Source organism: Haliotis cracherodii, unplaced genomic scaffold (genome assembly GCF_022045235.1).
Source record: "Haliotis cracherodii isolate W230 unplaced genomic scaffold, xgHalCrac1.p SCAF_13, whole genome shotgun sequence".
Taxonomy (NCBI): domain Eukaryota; kingdom Metazoa; phylum Mollusca; class Gastropoda; order Lepetellida; family Haliotidae; genus Haliotis; species Haliotis cracherodii.
This window is the reverse complement of record NW_027266268.1, coordinates 28501094-28516206: the sequence shown is the minus strand read 5'-3', so window position 1 is coordinate 28516206 and position 15113 is coordinate 28501094. Positions and strand designations below refer to the sequence as shown.

The 15113-nt window shown below is 39.9% G+C and overlaps 1 protein-coding gene across 1 annotated transcript; it reads right to left on the bottom strand.

The window, feature by feature from the left end:
- Positions 1 to 279: 279 nt before the first annotated feature.
- Positions 280 to 13018, bottom strand: LOC139459144 (microfibril-associated glycoprotein 4-like). Its single transcript, XM_071240596.1, has 3 exons — positions 12731 to 13018; positions 1216 to 1318; positions 280 to 941 (listed from the first exon to the last, which is right to left on the bottom strand). Exons 1-3 carry the CDS (start codon positions 13016 to 13018, stop codon positions 280 to 282), a joined length of 1053 nt encoding a protein of 350 aa, XP_071096697.1.
- Between the last annotated feature and the right edge of the window lie 2095 nt (positions 13019 to 15113).

The window sequence follows — 15113 nt, the reverse complement described above, 5'->3', positions numbered from 1 at the left end:
CAATGTTGGGTCAACATAACTGATAACGTTTGTAGTAATCAATATTTACAATATTACGAAGGTAATGACACAGTGAGGCACTCTCAGGCATGTGTCACCATCTGGAGTTTGGTGATTTCTCTAAACTAATTCATTGGAATTATCATGATATTTCAGTCACTCGCAGCTTTCACGGTTTTAGTCGAAGACAAACCAGCTTTTAAAAGGATGTATATCGTATGACTTTACTTGACTGGAATGAAAGCATCATTGCAGGTACTTGGCGGACCTGTAACAGGATCACCCATGGTCACTTGGATGGCCACTGAGCATAAAGACATGGATCTTGTTGACACCCTCTCCGTCAATACCATCCTTCCAGAACACGTCAGTCTTGTCCCCGCCCCAGGTGTCTCTTGGTTTCAGCTGTCCAGTTGGATTACACTCAGGAGGGTTGGTATACCAGAAGCCAGACCGTGTCACACCAGCTGCCCCGGAGTGGTCCACATCTGGGGTACTGAAGGGCGTGTCGCTCACAAGACACCCTGCTGGATGCTGCTGCAAATATGTGTTTGGAAAAGCTGAGGAAAAGGTCATCTTGTAGTTGTCTACTTCAGGCCCTACCACGAAGTCCACGTATAACCCCTGCGCTATTTGATTATTGTTGTCTGAACCGGGTGTCCAAAGTTCAACAAGAAGATAGTGTGTTCTACCACTAGTTATGTAATGTACATTGTCATTGCCCAACCAGTGGTCACCTGAGAGACTACCGAACCCCATCTTGTACTCCTCCCACGTCCTGGTAAAATTCTCATTTCCTGAAGCCTGGGTCGTGAGTAGCGTTCTTCCCCCCCACGCCATGAGACAGTGCACCTTGATCGGTTTAGGAGCACCGTTGGGATGGCACAGGAAGTTAGCATCTTGACTGGCATAGTAACTATAGAGGAACCCCTCACTGCAGTCTACAAGAAACCAAAGTGTATGGTATTAGTTAAGTCTTAAATCCAATCATAAATTGTTAATAAATCTTGTCACATCGTGTAGACATCTCACAAGACAGCGGGACACAGTCGCTTTGAACAAATGGTGCGGATTTGAGTGCTGATATTTCTAGTATTACATGAAGGACATAGTTATCCTGTACGCTGATGACATGCAATACTGCGGCTTGTGTTTGGCTACTTTACTGTGACTCTCTCACCAGTGATACTGAAACTGACTTTACCCAGGATGTACCTTGCATGAGCCTTTCGCACAGGTCGCCAACGTAGCCGCCGTAACAGACGCAGGTGTTGTTTGACACGTCATAGTCTCCACCGTGAAAACAAGGGTTGTTAAGCTATGAATGACAAGATACATTCAATTAGAAGTTCAAAATGCCAAAAAACTTAGACTGCAACACGATCTATGACATACACTGCAATTTATACGCGAAGAATCACGTTACAACATTGTCAGAGCGAAGTCTGAATCTGGGAAACCATGCACATCTTTATTTTGACATCATGTTGTCTTCAAAGTGGCAGGCACAAATAAAGTACATATTTTCAAATAGGATGTGGGTTCTTATGTGAGTGCGTGAGTTTTATGGTCGCATCTGCAGTATTTACACTAATGCTACTACTACTACTACGACTACTACTACTACTACTACTACTACTACTACTACTAATTCGATTTGTATAACGACCATATGTGTTGCAGGCTAAATCTGTTGCGAATCTGTTTTTTTTATTAATCTTGATTTGTGTCACATGTAGAGGCAGTAGTTTGCATTTAGAATTGCCTGATATAGAATATAGTTGCTTTTTCTAAACCAACATGGTGTATTATGATATATTGCTGATAACTAATGGTTTCAATAAAACATGGTCTATGAGAGAGACACCATGTCGGCACAATTTGCCATATAACATTTAATATGTTGTATACACAGGTCTGTCGATACAATAATCCACACATCATCCAGAGCATGATCTTTGTTGTTCCTGCGACATTTTGGGGCCGGACGTGGGGCTGATGTATATGAAGACCTGTGTCTTGTTGGACATGACTTCATCAGGTGACTCCATGTAGTGAAGTCACCCTCGGAATGCGATACACCATTGGAGCTGTTCTTTCCTCGTTTTCTCGAGACCTACAGTTGGTGTGGTAGGGCCGGTACATGTGAGATTCTGATTAACATTGCCAGCATTGTGTGCACACTCTTGTGTTCGCGTTGTTATGTGGTTGTTTTTTCTTTGTGTCTGGAAAATGACTATCTGTTGATGTCTTCGCTGATGTGGAAGTGACTGTTCGCTGTTGGCATTTTATGACTTTTGATTACCTTCTCTTAACATTGTGAGGTAAGGTGAAATTGGGTTTAACGTCGCGTCCATTATTATTGCATTTATATAGCGACGTGCATGCACGTGTATGTGTTTGTATGTGTGGCTGCTTGTACTAGTCGGGACTGATGCCGATTTATAGTGCTAGCCCACTGAGATACCATGCCGCAGTTTAACATGAATACCCCACTAAGACACAGTATACTGACTCCGAGCCGACCAGTCCTTGTTTTAGCCCCTTAATGCCGAGCGCCAGACAGGGTAACAACAAGTACCATCTTTTAACGTCTTTTGGTATGGGGCCGGGATCGAACCCCAGACCTTCCACTCTCCGGGCGGACGCTCTTCCAATAGACCACGGAGGCGGTCCTTAACATTGTTGATTGTCTTATTCGGCAAAGTTTGAAGATTTCATTTGTGATTTGAGGTGTATTGTGATTCTGAATTATGATGAACCCACCATGAACATTTGGAATGGCTGTGGTTTGGTTTGGTTTGGTTTTGCTGCGACAATGTGAATTCTGTGTGTTCAGATAACTTTTATTTGACTATTTGGGTAGAGTACAATAAATAGGTTATTTGGAACAAATTCAGGGTCTTTACTTTAAGTGAATGAGATGGAAAGAAAGAATGTATGACTGTGTATGGAAGGTTTATCTACCTGTCATTTCAGTCAATTTTCAAATTCAAATGTTTGTTGTATGAAAAGCCATAGGCCCAAAAACACAAAGTACATACAACACAGTACAGGATCAGTTTAAATCTATCAGGTGGCATAGAGAGTGGTTTTAGTCACTATTTAAGTGGTTTTAGTTACTATTTAATGCATTTCACCGAACTGTTTATGAACGATGGGTACCGTCCACATTTCCCTACTGAAGTCATAACATTGTGAGTGTTAATTCCTGTACCAAGATCATATTTACATGCTAGATATTGGACCCCTTCTACTACCTCTGATCTATGATGTCCCCATATTTGGCATCAATTAAACGCTGCTAAATATAACCTAAATATAGTCACCTTACTGCCGAAGATTACCCGGATACTAACAATGCGATCAAAACTCAATGGGGATGTTTATCACCAGAAAAATGCATATTTCTTAAACATCGCACTTTGTAATTTTTGTCATTATTGTAAGTAATATTCCTCAACGGCGGAATTGCTTCTTGCACTTTATAAGTATACACACGTAGCTGCCTTCGCTTATTCATCATCGTGATATTTCGTGACATTTACGTTTAATATCCGAGATGTAATCGAATATGTGATTTTAAAATGCAGGTTCATATAAGCATATATAATATAGTAAAAGCATGAAACTGAATTGAGAATGTGTAGAAGGGTTCTCTCTGTCGTTTAAAGCAAAATATTATTTGGTGGTGGGGTAGCCATGGAGTTCGTTTGCTATCTTGTCACGCCATAGATCCGCGTTCAATATCCAACAATGGTGTGAAGCCCATCGGTGATATTCTCCCTCGGGACATTTGGCAGCATTTATACATACTCACTCACCTACTGGTAATACTATTTCGACTGAACGGAATATCCTGATACTCTCATTCAGCAGACAAACATATTGTGTTGACTATGTTGGTCTAAGTTACCCATAGATTGATCCTCTCTAAACAGAATTGGGATATCAACATGCAATTATTTTTATTTGTTAACATTATATTGTTGTGGGACCTTTCATCATGCAAAAAGTTTGAAGTCGATATGAAGACACTGGATTTGATTTTCTCAGTAATGATTTTACAAAGCCTCAAGGCCTATTTAGAGTCTTTCTCCATCAAGTATCTAAATACTTAAATTCATGTCTTAGTTAATGCTTTGTGTTTGTTATTTTTTTATGCTGTTCAAAGACTTTAAGTGAAGGTAGATAATTTCACAAAATCAATATCTTGATATTTTTATGTGATCATGATAAAAATAACGTTTTACGTAGTTATTCGTACGATGTTCTGAATAAACCTTAGACTCGGATATCCCACCTTCTCGAGATGCAAATAAACAATAATACATAGGGTTTTGCAGGTACAGGATATGCTGTGCGGCTGTGAGAAACCAGATAGTTGGCCAGACTCTCTCTTAAAGCAACAAATTCCCAGGTATACATCTCGTTCAGCACCACCGTTTTTTTTAAATCCATGTATCCCATATATCCCATATAACTTTCATGAATGTGAAGGAAATGTCTTGACATTTATTTCATGTCAAATTATATACGATAATATATACCACCGAAAACTGATGAAGAGTACAACGTACGATCGCGACTATATCATAAGCATGTATTCATCACTCAAATAGTGATGGTACCAGGTGTTCGCGAAAAGGTAAGCGTATTCTGCCCCACTGTTGGCACCCGGTACAAACACATGCAAAGGCCGCTCAAGAGTTGACCTGAAAAAACACGGGAACATATCGTACAAGTCAAAATTTGCATCGGACATAATTTTTGTCACTGATGCGTCAAATTTGGAAATGTCTACCATAAAACGTTTTGAAAGCTTTACAAAGCCTTGAATGATGTAACCTTGATCAAACGACTTTGAGCAAGAGTCGTATGACGCTCTTTGTAATCTTGGTAGAAAGAGGATGCTCGATTGTTTCTCACAAGTAGTGAAATGTAATCATCAAAAGCTGGAGCTGCTGAAATATTACTCGACATGAAGGGAAAGTTGACTATTGGAAAGTTGAAGTCATACAGTCTTGTAGAGAGTGTTTTGTCACTCTGAATCGTTATGCTATATGATAGATCTAAATATGACATAGAGGAGTCGTTGTCACTGATCTCCTTTATTTCTAGTTCAGGCGGGTAAATCAGTGGAAGGTAATTGGCCATGTGACTAATATTGAACGATATCAGATCATCGATATATTTGAAGCTTAAGTTAAACTTCTTGACAAAATTACCTTGTTTTGACTTACCTTGTCCCAGACATTTTGAGTCAGAAATATTCAATTCCAAAGGGGAGCACTACTTGCCGGCTGTATGGTGCCCATGGGGATGTCTACTTCTTGCCTAAATGTCTTAGCCCCAAATAATACGAACATGTTATCGACCCGTGAAGGTCCGGGGTAGAATAGGTTTTCAGCAACCCATGCTTGCCGTAAAAGGCTACTATGCTTGTCGTAAAAGGGGACTAACGGGATCGAGTGGTCAGGCTCGCTGACTTGGTTGATGCATGTCATCGATCCCAATTGCGTGGATCGATGTTCATGATGTCAATCACTGGATTGTCTGGTCCAGACTCGATTATTTACAGACCGCCGTCATATAGCTGGAATATTGCTGAGTGCGGCGTAAAACAACAAACCAACCAACCAACCAACGAACATGTCATCAGTGACGAAGTTCAGCATTTCACATATTGTTTCCTCAATAAACTTCAGATGGCATTTGCTGTCATGTTTTACAAGTTTTCCTGAACCTCTGAACATAGATACGTAACTGTATCTCTGGTATTAATTCCAATTGTCTTTAATATTTTCTGTGAATATAAAGAATGCCCTTCCTTGATTGTATTAAGGATTATGGTAAGTCTTTTAGAAAGGGATTTGGTGGTACATTATTTGGACCAAGCAATATATCTCACTTTGTACGGATTTTTATGTAGCTTTGGAATCCAGTTCAAAGTGAGTGAGTGAGTGAGTATGGTTTTACGCCGCTTTTAGCAATATTCCAGCAATATCACGGCGGGGGACACCAGAAATGGGCTTCACACATTGTACCCATGTCGGGAATCGAACCCGGGCCTTTGGCGTGGGATAGTTACTTTCTTGGAAGACCGTATTTTGGCTGGAGCTTCAAAAGATGAGACATGTTCATTAGGTTCTGTGGTTTCTGGTTTTGTTCCAATGGTAGAAAAGTCACTATTGACTTCGTCACAGGTATTGAGGTGGCTAGTGGACACAACCCCCATGACAGTTACTGTACCTACAAGAAAGGTGGATAAGGTTGAGTGAGTGAGTATGGTTCTACGCCGCTTTTAGCAATATTCCAGCAATATCAAGGCGGGGCACACCAGAAATGGGCTTCACACATTGTACCCATGTCGGGAATCGAACCCGGGTCTTTGGCGTGACGAGCGAACGCTTTTACCACTAGGCTACCCGACCGCCCCTCCAGTTCAAAGAGGAATGGACATGTCTTCAGGTTTTAGAGACAAGTCAAAAGTTGATAATACCGATCATGATGCATGGTTTTGGGAGATTTCGACCTCTATTAACATACTGGCTTTGTAAGTGGCAGTATTTGATATGTCATTTATATGTCATTGTTTTATCTTTGATAAAAAAATAATGTAGTGATGCTTACAGATAATGGTTATGTTATTTGAGAACTCGTCAGTGTGAACAACTACACACTTTTCATGTGGGGCAGCCAGACAGAACTAGTTTATTCCAATTCCGCTTTTCAACTTTGTGCATTCTACCAATGATAACACCACGCACTGTCTTGAACCACTCTGAAAGACTTTCAACGGGTCCCTCTCTTCTTGTGGCCCGTAAAGAAACGGCATTCTAACCTATTCATAATTACATTATTGATCTTACAAATGTTTCTCGGTGCGGGCGTGTGATCCTACAGTACATACAACTGATTCAAATATGGATTTTAAACACAATAATAGACCTGGTCTCTTTGTTTAGAATAATTGTATTTGTATTATTGATGGCGGAAGCGCCCATATATCCTTGAAAATACTTGACATCATGTGTTGTATCACTGGTAGCATTATTAAAGCAAATAGTTCCCATGCAATATCAACATCAGAACCCAAACGACACAATGATCTGTTTTTCTTTTTGTGATTTATATATTTATCTAAGCTGCCACAATACAACATGGAACCAGATAGGGTTGGAAATATATATGACACTTGATAGGAAAGAACAGATATGAGATACTAAAGATGGTTGGGCAGATGTAAGATACACAACAGATAGGGCAGATATGAGATTCTCGATAGGATTGGACAGAAATGAGATACTAGTTTTTGTTGAGCAGATGCGGGATAATAGAACAATTGTAGTTAAGCATATTGTCTATCTGATAAATACCTAGTTGCACGTATTGTCATATGGCAGTGTATTTTTTTCGGGCAGTGATTAGTCGTCAGCAATGTAGTACTGTAACATGTAATCAGTAATCAAAAAGTTACTATGTTCAGATTCTAGATTGGCGTGTAAACTTCCGGTATACCAGGAACGAAGTGGAATGTTCTAGTGCCGCTAGAATGGTGAGGGCACTGTGCAGAAATTTCCAGTAGTGAATTAGGTTGTATATAAGGAGCCAACGTTTGCTTACGTATCTCTCACACGTTTTCATCTGAGAATACATCAATATACTATTATCACTGACTTTTGCTATCACCACTGTATTTTTGTATCTTCACTGTATTCATTGAATGGTGTACTCCCGATCTATTGTGTAATGCCATTTTAATTTCTGTGCAGTAATTTGTATTGATTTGTAGACCCAGTTAATTTTGTAATGCAGTTGTTAATTGTATACCATTTGTTGTTTGTTTGTTGGCTTCACACTAAGTTTTTTTACGTACATATTTCTGGGATTTACATATTATTTTCAATTCGGGAATTGACACGTAACCCTATTAACTTTCGTATCAGCTTACATTGGTAGTCGAAATAAAGAAAAATATATTTTGTTAGGGAAATTATTCACTTAAGTTGAATTGAGCAAAACAAAGTAGTTGTTTACAAGCATGATGCAGATATGATTTTAACAGTTACGATTACCGATCTGTGGAAGTTTGACAACGAATAAAACACAAAATACAGTAGTTTATATCATGTGTCATATCATCTTTGCTGTCAACATATACAATCACCTTCCTATTACAAATTGTATCTGTGGGTGAACATGTTTTGATGTTCGTTATATGCACAGTCCATGTTTCTATGTAACATTTCAAATTGAAGCTTGTTAGGTTCACAATTGTTAATCACGGATATAAAGATACATTGTATAATAGGAAATTGGTATTTATTGAAATTTCAGAAAAGAGCGCCAATTACAATATTCTTTATATAACCGAAACAACGCGAATAAGCAAGAAATACTTGCTGATATCAGGTGAAACGTATCATGCCATTGTGAATAAGATGCCTTATACTTCATTTTATTTATAATTTAGGCACTGATAAAGTGCAATATCTTGATATTGCTTTCGTTTTGATAAAAATATACGACACCACCGAGACCTGGTGAAAAGTAGAAAAATGCTTTGTTTCTCCAGATGGTCGCACGCACATTGCATGTGAGGCCAAGAAAAAGGGAAATCAATGAAAAGTGCTGCGAAATATAAAAGTCAACGCCAGAGAATAATCAGTCAGTATTATCTGCCGAGAATCCATTGGCGTAAAAGGAAAAACGGGGAAGAAAAATAAATACATGGATCCCTGAAAATCAGTGATGACACCTTGTGTGCTCAAAAAGGGTAAGCATGTCCTGCTCCACTGGAAGCATCCGCCACAATTGGCCATAAAACGCCGTACCCAGCAATGCCCCCACCATATGACGTTGCAAAGTCAAATAGTCAAAGACAATTAACATGGAGCAGCTGAATAAAGGTGAGGTGGGTGAGGTGAAATGGGGTTTAACGTCGCGTCCAAGGTAATTGCACTTATATAGCGACGTACGTGTGTGTGTTTGTGTGGCTGCTTGGACTAGTCCGGACTGATGCCGATTTATAGTGCTAGTTCACTGAGATACCATGCCTCAGTTTAACATGAATACCCCACTCAGACACAGTATACTGACTCCGAGCCGACCAGTCCTTGTTTTAGCCCCTTAATGCCGAGCGCCAGACATGGTAACAACAAGTACCAAGTAACAAGTCTTTTGGTATGACGCGGGCCGGGATCAAACCCCGGACCTTCCGCTCTCCGGGCGGACGCTCTACCACTAGACCACGGGGGCGGTCCAGCTGAATAAAAGCGACAAAACCCTTTACATATTTAGAATAGAGTCGATTGTATGATTCCGTTGATATCAGGAGCATGTGTTTAGGAATCACTATACAAAAATGATGATACCAGGACTTTTTTAAAAGGTGAGCGTATCCTTCCCCACCGGTGACTTTCATCACAAACACGCCCGTGGGAATAGAATGGGTAGAATGGGTCCCGAGCATCCCATTGCTGGTCGTACATTTTGATGGTGGTGCCACTCGGGGGTTTAGAGTCGTGCAAAAGTATTGTCCTCTTGCAAGTGACAAGTAAATTCATTCTTAATCAAAGTATGAATATTGACTAGCGTTTTAGAACGTCGATTATTTTGTGTCGAGTCCCAAATTGAAACAATATGTAAACTCAGAAATATGTACGTAAAAGAACTTTGTGTGAAGCCAACCAACAACCAACAAGTGCCATGCAATCAACAAATGTATACCAAATTAACAAAGTTTGCAAATTAACACAAATTACTGCACAACAATTACAATGGCAGTACACAATAGAATGGTTGTACAATATTCAATGGTGGTACATAACATGATGGCAGTGGTATCAAATAAAAAAATACAGCGGCGACAGTGGTCAAGCTTCCGAGATGGGTGAGGCAGGGCATCAGGGATAATGAGTGATCATCAGAAAGCTGGTTTCGATATGATGAAATGCCCGAGAGATGCGTAAACACGCTCTCGTCTCCTATTATACAATCTACCTAGCTGCTGGAAATTTCTACACAGTGCCCTCACAACAAAGAATATATATTCCGCTTGTTTCTATAACAGACTATCACCGTCAGCGGTACACAGGACAGGAAGTTTACACACCACGCTAGCATCTAAATATAGCAAATTCCTTACGACTGCTAACATTAAATGGTACTACACTCCTGACGACTAATCACTGTCCAAACACAATGCAATGAGTGTCTACCGAATCTCAACAGAAACAATGTAACACAGTTACAATCATTGTTTAACAATAAAATGCGCTGCAATGTGACAGTGTCATTTTAATATTGGCTAGCATAACGTACATCCACTGGTGACGTTATGGCATAAATCCTGCTGGGGGTGTATGCAGGTAGAAGAAATACTGTAAATCCCAATGATCCCAAATAAAAGGGTCTAACTTTGTTTGCTGGTGGTTTGTTTATGGCCTATTTTTAATTGATACCACTATGTATCTGAAATAATGCTGTTTCATCTGTGATATTTATCATGCCGTATTACTGTAACCGTAAGAAATAAACACGACTGAATTTTTTCTCAGTCTGTTTATTTACGCACCCGCCCACCCGGAGGTTTTATGTTTCGATTAAACATTTGTCATTATTAAATGACCTTGCCCCCAATAGGAATCGTTTGTTTTCCTTTTCCAGCCCATATGGCACTGGCGCTGGATTTCTTGGTGGATGTTATTTAAGACAATTATATTGTCCGTGTACTACTAGCCTTTCAACCAAGGATCGGATGATGGAGTTTAAATGAATTTAGAAATGATTGAATTGTTCTCATCGCGATATAGCTGCAATATTGCTGATGCGATGTAAAATTTTAACTAACTTACTCACTCACTAAAATGGACCTGTATCTGTGTGGTCGCGTGAAGCCAAAGTTGCTTCTTATTTGGCGCGGCGGTCGGGTAGCCTAGTGGTTAAAGAGTTAGCTCGTCACGCCGAAGACCCGGGTTCGATTCCCGACATGGGTACAATGTGTGAAGCCCATTTCTGGTGTCCCCCGCCGTGATGTTGCTGGAATACTGCTAAAAGCGGCGTAAAACCTCACTGACTCACTCTAATTTGGCAGGGGCTACAAACGGACAATCATCGTACTCTGATTTGTTGAGTAATCTGATTCGTAAGATACAGATACGTTATTTCGGGTCTGGTTTCATGGTTGACAGTGTAACGCCGTACTCAGACAATGAAGATCATTGCTCTTGAAACTTATCACTGCAGCTGGTTTGTAAGACCCAGAATCGAAGGTCTCGAATCGATTGTTTAGTGGCCACCGTCTTATGGCAGGTGTATATATTACATCGAGGGTGCCAAGCATCAAGTTGAGTATGTTCTATTAAATACACTGTTCTCTGTTTCAATGTCATGCTTTGCAAAAACTTTCACAAACGTTGTTCCTTGAATGCATGGCATGCTTCAGACAAGGAGGAAGATACAAGTGGTGACTGCACAAGGCAAATTAATCAGTGTCAGTCATCAGACTGATTTTGATCAAAGGCTTTTTGATTAGAGTTTTAACAGTAAAGGCCTGAGTAAAGCTTTTAAACAGTTTCATAGTAGACAATGTCATGTGGCCATGAAGCTCCCGTCTTTTTAGTTGACTTGCCTTTGCATGTGTTTGTGACGGATGTCACCGGTAGGACAGGACACGTGTACCTTTTCGCGTACAGCTGGTATAATCTCTATTTAATAATGATTCGTGCACATATGTTTATCATATATTCGGAATATGACAATGTGCAGATGTATATTATGATCATGGAAAGGATTTTGGAAATATTTCATTTGATGAGCATAACACTGGCATAGAAAGACATAGTTGCACATAATTTATCAAACCGTGTTCCCAACATGAGGGCAACACTGTAAAATATCTAGTTCACGCTATCTGAGATGTCTCAGGCCATTGCTTGAATACATGGTGAAAGATGGCCGAGTCGTGTGAGGAGCCACAACAAAGGGTTAAATTTTAGATTATTGTAGATGTCAGATCATCCTCATGGATGAGTACCAACTGACACATAAAACCGTTGTGCTCAGAATGAGGATCCACCATGCACGTCCTTGTATACACTACGTCGTAAGGAATGATAAGAAATATCTTTTTACCCAAGTTTCACGTCATTTTAATACCACTCAGGCAATAGCCAATCCCCAGTTTGGCACCTAGGACCTTTTAATTGTAAGATATAATATGACTCACCAACCTGTAATTTCTGTAAGGGTCTTTCCACACGGAACAGATGTTATGACCAACCAAAGAGCTCTTATCCTGTGTCATATGTAAAGAGATGACTGCTACGTCTTAAATCTTAATTAAGGTGCGTCATATCCATTGTGACCCAAACCTTCCTTATCAAAGACCAAGGGCCGATAATCTGTGTAAATGTACAAGGACTACTTACGGGACATATTTGAGATACGACATAAGGGTCGGCAGATATGAGACAAGACACATGGTTGGATAGATATGAGATACTAGACAGTTGGGCAGATATGAGATACTCGATAGGGCTAGACAGTTATGAGATTGGGTCGGATAGATATGAGCAGATCTTTCGAAAATCAAAGTATCAACATAATAATGGTTTAAGCCAAAGTGAACGATCCCGTCCTAAAAAAGATAAACCATTGTGACCAACAAATCCCCATAAAACACCAAGGATCTATATTCTGTGTGAAATGTATAAGGACTACTCACGTCGTTATAGTGTCTGTATTGATCTTCACACACGCCGGCCTTCAGGTAGGCACTGTGCAGGTAACAGAGTCGTGGCGCTGTTGTTGTAACCGAAAATGATTTACACGAGTCGTGTCGGGCACATTTCACAGCACACTCACTCTTCGTCAGTACCGTCACTGATGTCGTCTTGGTTACGTTATCACACGTCATCAATCTCTTGAATCCTTTCATCATAAGTTCAGCAGAGACCGCAGAGAGGACGGCGGAGAGAAGAAAGTAACTTTGGAATAATTTATTTAGAGACATTCCAGCTAGTGGTATATATTTCTGTAAGCTGAATCCTGTCCTTCATACGTGCAACCATCAAACTCAATATGTCTCGACTGTACTGCGTTCAATGCAGGAGACGCCTTGTGGCTTTAAACGATTCAGCCAATACGCACATCCAATTGTTTACTCAATGAACAGGTATTGGCTGTTTAAATGAGGAAAAGAAACACTCCAGTGAAATATCTTGGAGATAAAAATGCTGTGTTTTGAATGTGGAGCTACGTTATCTGTCGATTTAACAGCGCTGAATTGAAGGCGGAGGAAGGCGGAGCCTGTTTATCGTCATTCTACCATGATCATACAGAACTCGAATACTTCTATTGAGTGAAGCGATACGCGTTCAGCCCCTATGTTTTGAGTTGCTATGATCTTAATTACGATATCACCGACAGCAACTCATAAACTAAACAAAGTATGGTTCTGTGTATGCTCATACAATGTTTAACACCATAATTACTTCACGCGACGCGTATGAAAGCGTGCAGCACAACAACTTTGTAAGACTAAACACCTATCGTCCCGCCGTCATTATGTTGCAAAAAGGTATGACGTTACAGAAGTATATATAAAAGCAGGTAAAAAAATCTTACATCAGTAATTAAAACAAGATTCATTCCTTTGCTTGAACTTTAAAATTTCACATTATGACATTTAAAGAGGGTCCCAAATGATTCTATATTTGTTATTCAGGCATTAGTACATAAATATATAAGGAAAAGGGAGGTGCAATTTATTGTTTGTTTGATGATTTTAAGAAAACGGTTGATATTGTTGAAGGAACAAAACAAGTGTCAACATATTAGAAGGTATCAAACCTAAGGCACTGAGAACAATGGGGAGTCTTGACACATTTGCCATATATTTACGCAATCACATTAGTGACAAACAGGACAGAAAATTCACTGATATAAAGGATTGCATTGGGTTTATCAAAAGGCCAAGATTAGGTCTGAGGCTGTATACGGGCCTATTCCATAGAATTTTGTATTTATCAATTTCCATGACGTCCTCTACATATCCTGGGTCGTACCGTGGATGGACCTCTGTGTCAAAACCACAAACATGGTGAAGACGGTAATATAATGATCGAACCACTTGATCATGTCGCTTAAAATACTGTGTTTGTGCCAAAACTGGGCATCCAGTGACAATGTGTTGGACAGTCTCATTAAATTCACTACATTTCATATTTACATTTTGATGCAAAGACACATATTGACGGTTTCGAGTGGGAAGTGACTGGTCATGAGCTGCAAACAGTAAGCCTTGTTTTTCACTTTTCAGGCCAGCCTACTTGATCGAAGGGACATAAACTGCAAATAATTTCGATGCAGTGGTCGTTCAGATAGCCTCTCCTTGAGTCTGGGCCGATTTGATACGATGCTTGGTTGACACTCATTTCTGTACCATCATACAGAATCATCAACAAAATCAACATTGACATCGAGATGGTGTTCCACATACTTGACTCGTTTAAGGAAACTGTTGAATGCCTTGTTTTCATCATGACTCTTGACAGGCTTCACAAGAGGAACATTATACAAATAAATGTGTGCAAAAGTGCACAATACAATTCTATCATGAAGAACCTACACGTTTATCAAACCACGCCCTCCCATTGTAATTGGTAAATATAAACGATGGAGGGATGATTTCTCTTCTTCCTCCTCTTCTTCTTCTTCTAATTATTATTATAAACCCATAATAATGCGCTTATTTCTATTGTCCGTTTAAGTCCTCCCTCATTGGACATTGGCAATCTGAACTTGCTGTTTTCGTTCGAAGTTTTCCTCTGTAAAGTTGTCGATAGGGTTCCTTGTGACTCAAATACTGCTACCCACAGAGCGGTAGTTACTCGGCATTTCCATAGCAACAGTCTATGAAACAGCCTATCATGTTTTAAACGGCAAAAAGACTCTTTCTAGCGCTCCGACAGTACTTTTAGTACCGGCTTTTTCAGTGCGATATAAGATAACAGACATGTTTCAGAGCGTTGGTGGTTCTTCCATTACTGTCCCAGCGATTAGACCATCGACTGGCACGACAGTCTTCAAGGATGGGTAATTCAATA

Bases quoted from the DNA above. Each gene is read 5' to 3' on its own strand.
- LOC139459144 (XM_071240596.1), bottom strand. From the start codon at position 13,018: ATGTCTCTAAATAAATTATTCCAAAGTTACTTTCTTCTCTCCGCCGTC. The intron at 1,319-12,730 runs GTGAGTAGTCCT...TGTCATTCATAG, and splicing joins AATACAGACACTATAACGAC to CTTAACAACCCTTGTTTTCA. The intron at 942-1,215 runs GTACATCCTGGG...GGTTTCTTGTAG, and splicing joins GTGCGAAAGGCTCATGCAAG to ACTGCAGTGAGGGGTTCCTC.